Source organism: Tilletiopsis washingtonensis (assembly GCF_003144115.1).
Source record: "Tilletiopsis washingtonensis strain MCA 4186 unplaced genomic scaffold FA09scaffold_16, whole genome shotgun sequence".
NCBI lineage: Eukaryota > Fungi > Basidiomycota > Exobasidiomycetes > Entylomatales > Tilletiopsis > Tilletiopsis washingtonensis.
The window spans coordinates 425,139-439,641 of record NW_020312013.1 but is presented as its reverse complement, the minus strand read 5'-3'; the positions used below and the strand labels follow the sequence as shown (position 1 = coordinate 439,641).

At 70.7% G+C, this 14,503-nt stretch overlaps 4 protein-coding genes across 4 annotated transcripts; 2 read left to right on the top strand and 2 right to left on the bottom strand.

The window, feature by feature from the left end:
• Window positions 1–47: 47 nt before the first annotated feature.
• Window positions 48–2,208, top strand: FA09DRAFT_331177 (carboxypeptidase S). The gene is made up of 5 exons (XM_025742903.1): window positions 48–679; window positions 736–895; window positions 951–1,485; window positions 1,535–1,886; window positions 1,939–2,208. Exons 1-5 carry the CDS (start codon window positions 70–72, stop codon window positions 2,130–2,132), a joined length of 1,851 nt encoding a protein of 616 aa, XP_025596986.1. The 5' UTR covers window positions 48–69; the 3' UTR covers window positions 2,133–2,208.
• A 73-nt stretch (window positions 2,209–2,281) lies between these two features.
• Window positions 2,282–4,013, bottom strand: FA09DRAFT_299538 (kinase-like protein; the record flags this gene model as incomplete). The annotated part of the gene is made up of 6 exons (XM_025740289.1): window positions 2,282–2,591; window positions 2,644–2,805; window positions 2,863–3,016; window positions 3,069–3,107; window positions 3,159–3,465; window positions 3,516–4,013. Coding segments are annotated over 6 exons (1,470 nt in total), but the record flags the coding sequence as incomplete, so codon positions are not given.
• Window positions 4,014–10,473: 6,460 nt separating this feature from the next.
• FA09DRAFT_320772 (kinase-like protein) lies at window positions 10,474–12,602 on the top strand (the record flags this gene model as incomplete). The annotated part of the gene is made up of 6 exons (XM_025740990.1): window positions 10,474–11,243; window positions 11,302–11,371; window positions 11,419–11,866; window positions 11,916–12,029; window positions 12,080–12,241; window positions 12,299–12,602. Exons 1-6 carry the CDS (start codon window positions 10,686–10,688, stop codon window positions 12,600–12,602), a joined length of 1,656 nt encoding a protein of 551 aa, XP_025596984.1. The 5' UTR covers window positions 10,474–10,685.
• FA09DRAFT_83036 (hypothetical protein) lies at window positions 12,399–14,066 on the bottom strand. The gene is made up of 4 exons (XM_025745858.1): window positions 13,569–14,066; window positions 13,072–13,479; window positions 12,557–12,984; window positions 12,399–12,414 (listed from the first exon to the last, which is right to left on the bottom strand). The coding sequence occupies exons 1-3, from the start codon at window positions 13,746–13,748 to the stop codon at window positions 12,658–12,660; spliced, it is 915 nt and encodes a 304-aa protein (XP_025596983.1). The 5' UTR covers window positions 13,749–14,066; the 3' UTR covers window positions 12,399–12,414; window positions 12,557–12,657.
• Between the last annotated feature and the right edge of the window lie 437 nt (window positions 14,067–14,503).

The window sequence follows — 14,503 nt, the reverse complement described above, 5'->3', positions numbered from 1 at the left end:
CCCACGCTCTCGCCTTCTTATCGGGCTGCTCGAGCTCCACTCCCGACCCTCACACCCCCCCAAGCCGCCATGTCCAGCAGTGCTCTGCCGCAGCACAACGCCAGCGAAAAGGCCGCAGTTGCCGCCGGCCTGCGCTGCCGTGCGGCGAGTCGGCTGCGCTTCTGCTGCGCCGTGCTGCTCCTCGTGCTGCTGGGCCGTGCCTCCCTGCCCGCGCTCGTCGCCGAGTCACACGCCCCACTCGCCGCTGCCACCTGTCCGCAGCCTGCGCCATGGCAGGACAGCGCGCCCCTCGGGCCCGCGCCGCCGCCGCTGGCGCTCGCCAAGCTGCTCAGCGGGGCCGTGCAGATCAACACGAGCGTCTTTGACGGCACGCCGCCCGTCGCCGAGGCGCCGGCGCGCTGGAACGCCACGTTTGCGCCCTTCGAGGCGTACCTGCGCCGCGCCTTTCCGCTGCTGCACACGTCGGGCGCCGTGCAGCTCGAGCACATCAACACGCACGGCCTGCTCTACACGTATCAGGGGAGCGATGCGGCGCTCAAGCCCATCGTCTTTACCGCACATCAGGACGTCGTGCCCGTCGATGCCAGCTCAGAGGCGCGCTGGACGCATGCGCCGTTCAGCGGGCTGATCGATGAGAAGCTCGGCCTCGTGTGGGGCAGAGGCTCAAGCGACGACAAGGGTGAGCAGCAGAAGGTGAGACAAGCCGTCGACGTGCTGACAGCGTGGATACTGCAGCGTCCCTCATCATGCTGCTGGCGGCGCTCGAGGGCCTCGCCGCCGACGAGGCCTTCACGCCGAAGCGCACCATCATCCTCGCGTTTGGCTTCGACGAGGAGAGCGCAGGCACGCAGGGCGCCCTCGAGCTGTCGCGCTTCCTCGAGCAGCGCTACGGCCGGTGAGTCCCTCTCCGTGCTCTGCTTGCCTCTCTCGCGCGCTCACACGGCTGCCAGCGACTCGGTGTTCATGCTCGTCGATGAGGGCGAGGGCTTCACCGACGCGTCCGTGTATGGCGAGGTATTCGCGGCGCCGGCCATCTCTGAAAGCGGCTATCTTGACGTGTCCCTCTCGGTGCGCACGCCCGGTGGCCACTCGAGCAGTCCGCCGACGCACACGGGCATCGGCCATCTGGCGCGTTTGATCGTTGCGCTGGAGAACGACCCGCCGATGCCCGAGCTGTACCTCGTGGAGGATGGCGCAGAGCATGACTCGCCGGCCCTGACGGCGCTGCTGTGCGTGCGCGACATGCCCAAGATGAAGCACTCCAAGCTTGGCCGTGCGCTCGAGGAGCTCGTGCAGGCGCGCAAGGCGCTCTCGCAGCGCAGCACGCCGAAGCTGCAACGCCTGACGATGCTGCTCAAGAAGCACAAGTGTCCTCGCGCCAGGCTGGAGCAGGCGCGCAAAGACGTGCTGAGCAGCCTCTCGAAGGAGGAGGCCGAGTCGTTTCGCACCACGCAGGCCGTCGATCTCATCAGCGGCGGCGTCAAGGTGCGTGTCGCCCGCAGTGTGTCCTGCGCACGTCTGACGCCTCGCACAGATCAACGCGCTGCCAGAGCTCGCGACGGCCGTGATCAACTACCGCATCGACGCCTCGTCGTCGGTCGCTGCGCTGCGCCACCGCGTGGCCTCTGTGCTGCGTCCGCACGTCGAGCGTGCCGGCCTGGAGCTGGATGCGTGGAGCGGCGCGGATGATGAGGCCACAGCACGCGAGAAGAGCTGGAAGGGCACCGTGGTACTGCGCGACGCGTTTGGCTCGGCACTCGAGCCCAGCCCGCTCACGCCGACGGGAGAGGACCTCGCGTGGAGGGTGTTCGCGGGCACGATTCGCAGCACGTGGCAGCTCGACGGCGAGGGCATCCGCGTCGTCGGCAGCCAGATGATCGGCAACAGTGCGTGCGGAAGCGACCTCGCGCATGCCTCTGAGCTGACCACTCCTCACAGCGGACACCAAGTCCTACTGGGCCCTCACGCGCGCCATCTTCCGCGTGTCGCCGTCGAGCCTGCTGCCCAACCTGGCGCCGCACGGCGACAACAACGTGCACACCGTCGACGAGTCGACGCAGATCGATGCGCTGGCGAAGGCGCACGAGTGGTACAGCCGGCTGATGCGCGCCGTGCAGGATGTGCGCGAGTGAGCGAAATGTGAAGCCCTGCGAGCGCACACGCATGTTCGGCAGCGGGTAATCGTGTTGTGGAATGTAGATGCGCACGCGCGGCTCTGTGTGATGACGGGACGAAGCGAGCGAGGGGAAAGCAGGACCAGACGAGGGACGGTGGGGTTGCTCTAGGAGACCTGGGCGCGCCGCTGCGGCGTCGTGACGCTGGACGCCGCCGTGCCCGTGCCGCTGCGTGCTGCGGTGCCGCCCGCTGCGGCACTGGCAGCCGCGGCGGTGCTGGAGCCGACGAGGCTCTTGCGCGTGCCGTTGCTGTACGAGACCTGGCGGATGTGCGCGCCGCCGCCGCTGCCGGCACCGCTGCTGCTGCTGCCGGGGGTATGATGGCGCGGCGTCTGGGCGGCGGCAAGCGAGCGCAGGAAGGGGTGCCGCATGGCGGGGTCCGGCTTGAGGCGTCGCTCGGGGTCCCACTGCAGGCATCTGGGGTGCGGGGTCAGCGCATGCGCGACGAGGCGGCACTGGCTCTGCTCACTTGAAGAGAAAGTCGACGAAGAGCTCGTCGTTGCAGCGCAGCACCTGCGCCAGCGTCTTGGTGCCGGGGCGCCGCCGCTTGCCCTTGCTGTTGACGACGGGGCGCGGCGCGCCCGTCGAGTCGAAGAAGAGCTTCTTGCGCGAGCTGCGCTCGACGAGATAGCTGCGAGGGAGAGGCGTCAGCGCGGGGGGAGCGGCGCATGCGTGCTCCGAGCCTCACCGGTCGGGCACGCCGAGCACCTCCATGATGCACGCCAGCTGCTCCTGCTCGTTTTCACCGGGAAAGAGCGGATAGCCCGTGTACAGCTCGGCGATGATGCAGCCGAGGCTCCAGATGTCGATGGCCGTGTGGTAGTTCATCCCGAGGATGACCTCTGTGCCAGGGCATCAGCACGAGCATGTCATCTGCGCATCTGCGGCACGCACCTGGCGAGCGGTAGAAGCGGCTCTGGATGTAGGTGTACACTGCAGGGGGTGGTCAGTCGCAGCACTTGGCACGTCAGTTCTCCTACGCACCCTTCTCGTGCTCGAAGCAGCTCGAGCCAAAGTCGATGACCTTGATGCCGCTCTTGCGCGGGTGCTTGAGCAGGATGTTCTCGGGCTTCAGGTCGCAGTGCACGACGCGGTGGTGGCGCATGAGGCTGAGGCACGCCAGCACCTGCGTCGTGAAGCGGCGGATGAGGCGCGTCGAGAAGCCGGCAAAGCTGTTGGCCTTGATGAGCTCGTAGAGGTTGATGCTCAGCAGCTCCATCGCGATGCACAGGTGGCTGCGGAAGTAGAACGACTCGGTCATCTTGATGACGTTGTACTGCTCGTCCGGGTCCTGCGGCAGGGGTGAGCTACGGCATGCAATGCAGAGCCCGCAGCACTTACCCATTTCGTGAGGTTCTCGAGGATCTTGACCTCCACCAGCGCCTGGTGGTGGAAGCGCTTCTTGTTGCGGATCAGCTTGATCGCCACCGACCGGCCCGTCTTGTGGTCCTTGCACTGCAGCACCTGCCCAAACGAGCCGCGCCCGAGCAGGTCGATGATCTCGTAGCGGTACGCCAGGTGGTCGTGATTGACGACGAGGTAGTCGCCGCGCTCGTCGTCGTAGCCAAAGTTGTTGTCCGGCTTGCCCGGTGCCGCCGGCTTCTTGGCCGGATTCGTGCCGCAAAAGTAGATCTCCTTGAACTCCTGCATCTCCTGCAGCTCGTACGCCGAGAGCTTGTCGCCGAACATGGCCTCGGCCTGCCGCGGCGAGTAGGCGCGCCCCGGCGGCTCGGGCTCGGGAAAGTTGAGCATCTTCTCGAGCTCCTCGAGGCTCGCGCCGGCCGCGACCTTCTTGGCGTGCTGGCGCTTGATGTACGCCTCCATCTCCTCGTCGCCCAGCCGCTCCTCCTCGTCGGCGACGGGCGAGGTGGCGCTCGTGCGGCTCGCGGCGCTGCTGGTCCGGAGCGTTGTCTCGGAGAGCGCCGGGCTCTGCCGCGACGCGACCGAGGCGCGCGGCGTGATGCGCTGCGACAGCGCCGCCTCGCGCGCCGAGCGTGCGATCGCCGAGGCGGCGGTGAGCGAGGCACGCACCTTGCGCGGCGCGGGCGTCTGCTCCGTCGCAGCAAACGACGCCGACGAGACGGAGCTGGTGAAGGTCCGCGGCGTGCGGGCCGCGCCCTCGGAGAGCTTCGCGCGCGGCGTCGTGGTCGCGGTGCCGTCGCCGGCAGCCTTGGTGCGCTGCTCCTGCCGCGCGACGAGGCTCACAAGCACCTCGCGCTCGCTCGGCGACAGGGAGGACGACGTCGAGGCGATGCGCGCGCGCCGCAGCACGCCCTCGAGCTCTGTGGGCGTCTTGGCCGCAGCGTATGCGTTGAGGATCGCGACCAGCGTCGAGGAGGAGCCCGCCGCGGCAGCCACGTCGGACACCTTGGCCGAGGACATCGACACGCGCCGCACAGGCAGGCTGCTCGCAGGCGTCTCCGTGACCGCACTCTCATCGTCCGACGCGATGCCGAAGCTCGACGCCAGGGAAGAGGTCGTCTTGCTCGCCGACATGCTCGGCGCCATGCCGGTGGACGTCGGGCCCGTGCCGCTGAGGCGCCGCGTGTGCGAGCCCGCGGCCGACACGGTGGCCGAGCGCGCCGGCGTGCTCTTGTTCAGCGGCAGCGCGCGCGGGATGCGGCTCGCCGGCAGCTTGCTGGGCGACGTGTCGCCATTGACGCCCGCCAGCGAGATGGACGGCGAGGGCGCGATCGCAGGCAGCAGCGGCGCCGCAGCAGTGGTTGTCACGCTGGCCACCTTGCGCCGGCCGAGCTCCGTCGCGGAGCTCGAGTTGCTCAGGCGGCGGCGCGACGCCGGCAAGTCGACGTTGCCATTGCTGGCCTCGAGCGTGGCGCGCTTCGGCGAGTCGGGCAGCGGCGCGACTTGCATCGGCGGGAGCGTCGCGTCCTGGGCAGTGTGGGCATCAGCGGCCGCGGGCAAGGTCTGCGCGCGCGAGGGTGAGCCCGTGCTCAGCAGGTCAGGCACAACACGCACCATGCCCCGCTTGCGGCTGCCACTCATGAGGCTCGTGCGGCGCATGTCGCGGAACGACGCCATGCGCGGCGACGACGACTGCTTGCCGGCGTCCTTCTTGGTGCGCTGCAGCGCGTCAGAGTCGGCGTCAGATGGAAAGGGCGCCTGCACGGCGGCAGGCACGCTCTTGCGCGACGCGCTCGAGCGCAGCAGATTGCCAAAGCCGAGGATCGAGCGCGTGCGGCTCGCGCGCCCCGACGCAGGCACCGCGGCGGGCTTCTCGTCCTCGTGCGTGCGCTCGCGCTCGAGCGAGGAGAGTGAGGCCGCCTCGCTCGACTGCTTGGGCTTCGAGCCGAAGAAGGACGGCGTGCGGCGCACGCGCGGGCTCGGCGGCGCGCGGTTCTTGCCGCTCGCCGGCGAGCTGACGGAGGGGCTGCTGAGGAGGTCGGACGTGCGCAGCCGGTCGGAGGACGCGACAGACGCCACGGCGGGCGAGTCGGGCTCGACCGAGGCAATCGACGGCCGGCGGACATCGGGCGTCGGGCTGCCGGCCGCCAGGCGCGGGCTGTCGAACTTGGCCGCCTCCGACTTGAACGTGACCGACGGGCTGCGCGAGAGGGCGTTGGAGATGTTCGAGAGGGACCACTTGCGCGTGAGGCCGCCGCGCGGGGCCGTGACGGGCGGGTGCGACGGCGTGGCGGCGACGCTGGCTGGGGCGGGCGGCGCCGCAGCGACACTGCCGTTTGACGGCCTTGGCGCGCTCTCGCTCGACACACTCGCGCGCGAGACCTCCCAGCCCTTGGGCAGTGGCGGCACGGGCGGGACTGGCAGGCCGCTGGCCGTGCGCGGCTCGTCGTCACTGCTGATGCGCGGCGCGCTCTGCGCAGCGGCCGCGACGTCCGCGACGCTGTGCTGCGACGCGTCGCTCATGCGTCTCGGGCGCCCCGAGCGCGTGCTGGTGGCGTTGGACGTGTTGGATGTCACCGACGCCTGCGACGAGCGCCGGTCGTGCGCGACGGCACCGTCGGACGCGGGCATCGGCGGCAGCTGCGAGCGGCGTGCGCGCGGCGACTGCGAGCCGCGCGCCGGACTGTCCGTGGAGAGGCCCTCGGCGCGGCCGTTGCGCAGCGTGCGCGCGGCTGTGCCCCGCGACGAGTCCTCGCGCTGCCGCGGCGTCGCGTTCGCAGCAGGCTTGCCCGACGGCGACGCCGTGCGGCTGGCGCTCGTGCCGCTGGGCGTGCGGCGCCCGGCACTGCTGCGGGCGCGCGGACTGCGCGACGACTCGCGGAGGCGGGCGCCCGCGTCGCGGCTGCTGCGTGGCGTGGTGCCCACGCCGTCGAGCTTGCGCAGCGCCTCGGCCGCCGCGTCCTCGCTGCCGCCCTCGAGGCGCTCGCCAAACTCCTCGGCGGCGCCCAGCGGCATGGACCCGCGCAGCAGCGAGTGGCCGATGCTGGACGACGAGGCGCGGCGCACGGCCGCCGTGGCCTGCCCGGCATTGCCGCTGCTGCTGATCGTGCCGGCGGGCACGGACGGGAGGCGCGCGCGCGCGGCGGGCTCTGCGCGTGCCGGGCTGCGCCATGCATCGCGGCCAGACGTGGGTGCCGCGGCCACTGCAGATGTGCGACGCGACGATGCCGGCGACGGACGAGCGGCCGCAGCTGGTGCTCTTCGCGGCTGGCGGTCCTGTGTGACGGCGGCCAGCTGAGCATGCGCCGAGCGCGCCGCGTCGGGCGGCGGCGTGTGCGTGGCACTCGAGAGGCTCGAGGCCTCTGCGTCTTCCGTCTCCTCGCCGCGCTTCTTGCGCCGCACCTCGTCCTCGCGCAGCAGGTCTGCAATCGCCGCGTTGAGGTCGAAGCTGCCGTGCGCCTCGGCGTCGTCCGTGTTCATCGCGGCGAGGTGGCGCTCCAGCGCCGTGCCGCGGCGGATGCCCGGTGCCGCGCGGCTCGACTTGGGCGTGCCGCTGGGCCCGCCAAACGGACCCGTCTCCTCTTCTGACCACGCCACGCTGCCGATCATCGTCGCCGGCGACGCGCCCTTCGTGCGCCGCTTGGCCTGCAGCGCCGCCGACATGGGAAAGTCGTGCGCGTCCGACTCGGACTCGGACATGGCGTTGATGGAGTACGTCGGGCTGTCGGCGTCGTCGCGCAGCAGCTCCGTCTCGTCTGCCGGGTCGAAGCCGCGCGCCAGGCTGGCAAGGCTGGCCTGCCCCGACAGCGGCCCGCCAAACGCCGGCATGGACGGGCTCACGACCATGGCGCCGTTGCGCGGCGATGCTGGGAGCTTCGACGAGGCGGAGTACGAGATGGCGCGCGAGTGGCGCGACGCCTCGGCCTCGCGCGTGGCGCCGCGTGCGGCGGAGGTTGTGGCGGATGGCGTTGGCGCTGCACGGCCTGCCGGTCGCCCGGGAGAGGAGGCATAGCGCGTCTGCGCAGCGTCAGCGTAGGCGTCAAGCCCAACACGCTTGTCACCCACCTGCTGCGTGGCCCAGCGCGGCGTCGCCAGCTCGCCGATGCCGACCTGCCCTGCGCGGTCGATTGCTGCGCGGTCGGGCGTCTGCGGCACGCTCGTGACGACGGCGCTCGGCAGGCCCAGTCCCAGTCCTGCTACGACGGCGCGCGGCTCGTCGCTCGGGCCCGCCGACGATGCGCTGCTCACCGAGCCGTTCGCACTGCGCTCGCCGCTGGTGCTCGTTTTGCGCGCCATCTCGAGGCGCGGCATGCGCGAGCCGTCTGGCGTGCCCTCGACGGACGAAAAGTTGCTGAAGCGCGACGACGGCTGCGGCGACTCGTTGAGGCTGAGATGCAGGTTCGGCTTGCGCGCCGAGCCGGGCGAGAGCAGCGGCGAGCGCAGCGGCGCAGCGTCGAACAGCGGCTGCTGAAGCGCGGCGTCAAACGCCGGCAAGGCCGGCACGGGGCTCGCCGGCTTGCTGCTGCCTGCCTCGCTAGGGCCCTTGCTCGGGCGCACGCGCGGCGGGCCCATCGCCGCGGCCGACGGCGACACGCTGCTGGTGCGCAGGTTGCGCGTCGAGCTGCTCGGCGTGAGGCCGCCGGCCGGTGAGCGCGACGACGACACCGCACGCGAGGCCAGCAGCGTGTCGCCGAGGCGCGCCTTGCCTGCCGCAGGTGTGACATTGTCGCCCGCCGACACGGTGCGCGAGCTGCTCGGCGTGCGCGCCGAGTACGCGGCGTTGAGGCTCTCGTCCGACGGGCGCGGGCGCGTCAGCGAGCCCTGCCGGATGCTGGGCGACGGGATGCGCGTCGAGCTGCTGCTGCCCGCCGCCTGGCTGGGCGACGGGCGCCGCGGCGTACCGGCGTAGATGCCCGTTGCCTTGGCGGCGCCCGCCGAGCTCGTGGGCCGCCGCAGCGCCGACGTCGCGGCGGGCGAGGCGCCGGGCAGTGACGTGCGCGGCGACGCAGAAGTCCGGGCCGCCGTGGTGGACGCCCGCTTGGCTGGCGTCGCCGCGGCAGCCGCAGCGCCGCTCACCCGCGCACGCACCGGCGCGCCGGGCGTCGTCGGCGACTGCGACGTCGGCATGGCAGAGGCAGCGGCGCGGGGCCGGCGCGCAGGTGCACGTCAGGCACGCCGGCGCTCACGCTGCAGCAGCGCACTGCACGGCGAGAGGAGGCCGCACGGCGAGCGATGTGTGTGGGCGGATAGGATGTGGGTGCGCCCGGTGCGAGAGGAGTGAGGCGCACGGGCGGGCTGATGCGGATGGAGGATGGAAGGAGGAGCGACAGGAAAGGGATGCCGCGAGGTGCGCGGCGGTGCGTGCGCTCCGGCCAGCGCAGCGTCGCGCGCACGGCACGCGGCAGGCAGGCGGCATGCGGCGGCTCAGCAGAGCAGCCGCGCGCCAGCAGCAGGCACGCCAGCAGCGGCAGCAGAGCACGGCTCGCCCACCTACGCACCGCACCGCGCGACTGCTCCTCTGCCGGCCGCCGCTCGCAGCTGATGCTGCACGATGCGCATGGCAGGCAGCGGCGGTGAGACCTCAGCTGCAGCCCAGCTTGTGCCTCGGACGTCCCGTCCAGCTTGAAAGGCTGCGAGACGCCGTCGACGGATGGGCTGGGGTCGGGTGAGATGACGGCAGCGCGGACGGAATGCAGCAGGCTGCCTGGCAGGAGGACCCGCCTCGGGAGCGCGGCTCGTCGAGGCACCTCGTCGGGTCGGGCTTTCGATCGTCTACGGTTCGGAGGCCGAGAGCATGCCGCCTCGCCAGCAGCCTCACATGCTTCGCAGGGACGCCGAGCCGCCTTGGTACAAGCCTGTCGCAGTCGAATGGCCTCTGCATGCCAGCTGCCACTCGAAAGAGCAGAGCGCGCAGGGCACAGAGAAGAGAGCTCGAGGTCCTTGCTTCCAGCACCAGACAAGACGTGCGCACGAGCCCCTGACGCGCGCGCTGCTTTCCTCGGCCGTCCCTTTTTCACCTCTCCAGAGGGTCTCGCTACGGCTGGCTGGTTATGCGGTTCTGCCTTGGCGCTGGCTTGTCACCGCCCTGTCGATGCTGCGGCAAGACTGCGGTAGGCAGCAAGCTCCAGAGGCCAGCGCTGCAGCATCCAGCAGGCAAGGCCCCACGCCCCGAGTTCGGCGCCATCGGGCAGCGCGCGCGGCGGCCGCACTCCGCTCGAGCTGCGCCTTGCCCCTGCCCTTGCGCCTCACCTCGCCTGCACGCGCGCCCAGATTTGCACCCGCTGCCATGCAGCCACGTCGAGCGGCGCTCAGCCTCCGAACGACTGCAGCTCTCAGTGCAGGGCAAGCAGAGCAGCAGCGTGAACCTCCTCGTCTGGTCCGTAGCTCAGCACCGGAATGAATGGGAGAGGCGCAGACGGGTGGGAGGGGCGTCCGTCGTCGTGCCTCGCCGCGCGCGCGGCCGGACGCGCACCGTCACGTGCGAGAGGCGAGGGCTGCGAGACAGGCTCTTGACATCGGCGCACGGCTCCTTTCGGCGTGGAGGACTAGCTCCTAGGCTCAAAATCACCGTCTGGGAAGTGTTTGCGCAGCAGAACGATACGAAGTGTGCCGGCGAAGGACTGGACTGTAGGCAGGCCGCCGAGAGCACGGGAAAGACACCGTGCACGTCACGTTTTGCGCCCTGGCTCAAGCTTCCGCTGACAACAGCACGTTCTGTCGCGCCATCTCAGAGGTCAGACCTGTCTCTGTCGCTGCAGCCTCTAGTCTCAAGTCTGGCTAAGTATCTCAGTGCATGTATCATGCTCAGAATGGAGCAGCGAGAGGAGTGAAGGTGAGCGAGGGAGTGCGAGGGAGTGCGAGGCGCCGAGGCCCGAGTTCCGAGCGGGGTGTCCCAAGCTGCGTGGGAACACGTCCGCCCCGCCTGCCTCGCCTCTCCACTCCCATCTCCTCGCTGCCTCTGCACACTTCACAGCTGCGACTGGCGCCGCGTGCTGCACCATCAGCGCAAGACACGCGCCGGCCGTCTCAAATTGCTGGCGCGAGCTGTGCAGTGGCCACCAGCATCCAGGCCTAGGCGCCGCGCGATGCGCCCGGCGCCGTGCACGTCCCCGCCGCACCTCGACTCGCAGAGCCACACGCAGCGGTAGCATGCCGCCCGCCGCACACGAGGCAGGCGCCGCGCGGCCGGCCGTGGCGCGCTCGCCGTCGTCCAGCAGTCTCGCCACGTCGTCTGCGGTGCCGACGCGCCTGCCGCAGCGTGGCGGCGGCGCGTACCAGTACATCGGCGATGGCGGTGCGTCTCCACGGCGCTCGCCGTCGCCGCCGTCGGAGCTGGCGCTGGCGCGAGCACAGGTGCCGGCGTCAAGCTCGCCGCGCGATGCCATGCTGGCGTACCGGCGCTTCCGCGACGCCGTGCGGGCGCCCATCGGCGTGCTGCGCACGTACAGCATCCTCGGCTTCCTCAGCTCGGGCACGTATGGCCGCGTGTACAAGGCCCGGCTGCGTGCCGATGCGCCGGCGGCGACTCGGCAGCGCCGCGCGGCGGGGCCGTGGAACCGTGCGCCGCACAGCGAGCAGGCAGACGAGGACGAGGAGGAAGAGGAGGGCGACGAGAAGGGCGTGTATGCCATCAAGAAGTTCAAGCCCGACAAGGAGGAACTCAGCACGTACACGGGCATCAGCCAGAGCGCCATGCGCGAGATCGCCGTGAGTCGGGAGGGGTAGTAGTGCCTGTGCGGCAGAGCACTGATGCAGGCCGCGGCAGCTCAACCGCGAGCTCAGCCACCTGAACATCGTCACGCTGCGCGAGGTGATCCTCGAGGACAAGGCGATCTGTGGGTGAAGCGATGGGCCCATGCAGCGCACCACTGACGCCGTGCAGACATGGTGTTCGCCTACGCGGAGCACGACCTGCTGCAGCTCATCCACCACCACCACGTCGTGCTGCGGGCGCCGCTGGCCGCCGGCGTGCTCAAGTCGCTGCTGTATCAGCTGCTGGCGGGGCTCAAGTATCTGCATGCCGCCGCGGTGCTGCACCGCGACCTCAAGCCCGCCAACATCCTCGTCACGTCGCGCGGCGTCGTCAAGATTGCCGATCTCGGCCTGGCGCGGCTGGCGGCCAACCCGCTGCAGAGCCTGTACGCCGGCGACAAGGTCGTCGTGACGATCTGGTATCGCGCGCCCGAGCTGCTCCTCGGCGCGCGCCACTACGGCACGGCCATCGACATGTGGGCCGTCGGCTGCATCTGGGGCGAGCTGCTGGCGCTGCGCCCGATGTTCAAGGGCGAAGAGGCCAAGGGCGACGGCAAGAAGGGCGCGCCGTTCCAGAAGTGAGTGCAACTAGAGGCCCACCCTGGCAGAGCTGACGTCAGCCTCTAGCGACCAGCTGAAGCGCATCGTCGAGGTGCTCGGCACGCCGACACGCCAGCGCTGGAACAACATCGAGATGATGCCCGAGTTCAAGACGTGGTGGCCGCATCTGCGTCTCGACGGGTGGGTGTGGCGGACAGTGCATGTGCTGCAGCGCTGACCTCTCTCCCCAGCTACTCGGACAGCCTGTACACGTGGTACACGACGCGCACGCGCTCGCCGTCCGGCTTTGAGCTGCTCGAGGCGCTGCTGCAGTACGACCCGGCCAAGCGCCTCGATGCGGCGCACGCGCTGGACCATGCCTGGTTCCGCGAGACACCCCTGCCGACTGCCAAGTGAGTGGTGCAGAGGTGTGCAGCATGGCAGCATGGCTCATGCACCCCGACACACAGCGCATTCGCCTCACTCGAGAAGCCGCTCGGCACGTATCCCGTGCGCAGGCTCATCAAGGACGATGCAGATGTCAAGATGGCGCCGACGGCGCCCGGCGCCGTCGCGACGGGCGGCGCTGTGCCCGGCGGGGCTGCCGCGCCGCCCGCGGCGCCCGGCTCGGCGGCCGCGAGCGTTGGCAGCGCGCCGGGCTCGACGGCTGCGGCCGCGTCGGGCACGGCGGCGCAGCCTGCGGCGCGCGGCGGAGGCCTCGTCGGCACGGCCACGACGAATGCGGGAAGAGTAAAGCGGCAGCGAGTGGACTGAGGGCAAATGTCACAGCATGCAGAGGTGACGAGGGATGCATTGTGCGCTCGCCTGCCTACGCTGCCGACGCGACTGCACCTGTCGCCTTGACTGCCTTGCGCGCGCGCTTCGCCTCTCTGCGCGCCCGGCGTTCCTCCTTGCTCTCGTCTCCCGCGTCGTCTTGAAGCGCAATCGGCTCGTCTTTCCGCTTGCGCTTCTGCGCCGATGCTGCCGGTGCTGTCTCTGCGGGCGCCTGCGACGGCACGGCCGCTGCTTTCGCGGCCTTTGCCTGCTTGCGTGCCCGCCGTTCTGCGCGTGCCTCTGCTTTGCGAGCAGCAGCAGTGCCTTGGCCCGCTGCTGCCTTTGCAGCTTTGCGTGCTGCCCTGGCAGCCTTGCGCGCGGCCTTCTCTGGGTCTGCCGGCGAGCTCGCGCCGCTCCTGCCTTTCGCCAGCTTGGCGGCCTTGCGCTCGGCTCTGGCCGCGCGCCGCGCCTGCTTCTCGGCATCGAGCGCCTCGCCGTTCTCCTTGCGCTTGCCCAGGGCCTTGCTGCTGGGCTGCACGGCCGCAGCGGCAGCCAGTGCCTGTCGCGCCGCGCTGCGCTCCTCCTCTTCGTGCTCGCGCGCCTCGCGCCGCCGCCGATCCTGCTCGGCGACGCGGCGCACCAGGTCCGCCTCGGCCTTGCGCAGCTCCTCGGCGATGGCCTCGTGTGCGCGGCCACGCACGAAGCCGGACATGAGCGAGCGGCGCGCGTGCTCGCGCTTCGCCAGCGAGACGAGCGAAAGGCCCTTGGCGGCCGGCGGTGCGGCAGCGCCAGTGCTGCTCGAGGCCTCGGGCGTGGAAGTGCCCGACGCCGAGGCCGGGCGCGACGGATCGGCAATGGCGAGTGTCTTTGCGCCGGCCTGTGAGGCGCGTGAGCCAATGTCGCAGCGTCTCAACGCAGCTGCAGAACGCCGCCACCCGCACGTCGCCCTCGTCGCACCGTACTCACCTCAAACAGACAGTCCCACCACTCGACGGCGCGGTCGCGGTCCTTGCCCAGGCCCTTCATGCCGCGCTTCTGCGGAATGGCCAGCGGCTTCTTGAGGCCGTTGCCGCCGTGCCCGTCGAGCGGCACACCGGCGCCGGCCCAGCCCTGCGCCAGCATGTACTGCGACGTGTCCATCGGCATGGCGAGAGAGATGAAGGGGGTGGCGCGGAGAAGGAAGCGCGGCGAGGCGCGGAGCACGGTGCGAGAGGCTCGGCGCCGCCGGGGCGCCGCGCCAAAAATCCCGGGCGCGCACGCACGTGACCGCCGGCCCAGCCAGACCAACACCTCAGCCCGGCACAGCCTTGCGTCTGTTCAGGCAGCCAGAGCGACGGCCGCAACAGGGCTGGACGACGCAGCAGAGCAGCCAGTGCTCTCGAGCAGCAGGGAGATGGCCGCTCCGCCGGCGCTGCTGGCCATGGGCGGTGCTCCTCGCGCTGCTTCTCGCGCGCGGCCTCTCCTCGCTGCCGCGCACACGCCTGCTCCGCTGCTGCTGCCTCGGCGCACCGATGGCGTGCCAGAGACAGGGAGCAAAGCCTGCTTGCTCAAGTCCATGCTGGAGATGCGTGAACAGGGGCCAGGCCTGAGCCTAAAGGAGCTCGCTGTGCTGCACCCATCAGAGGCGCATACCCTGTGCCGAACGGCCGTGCGAGATCTAGGATGCGGGCCGATGCTGCACCAGCCAAACAGCCGCAGCACAGCAAGCGGCCGCGGCGGACGCTCTCTCGGTGCCGGCGGCTGCGGGTGAGCGTTGAATGCGTGAGATCGAGTCGAGGACGACTGCGTCGGTGGTGTTATGCGATGCGATGTCGCATCTCACGGCCGCTCGAGCGAAGGTGCAGCTGCAGGCGCGCCGCTGCGGTGTGGCGCGCCGATCCTCTGCTGCTCGCTGCGCGCCA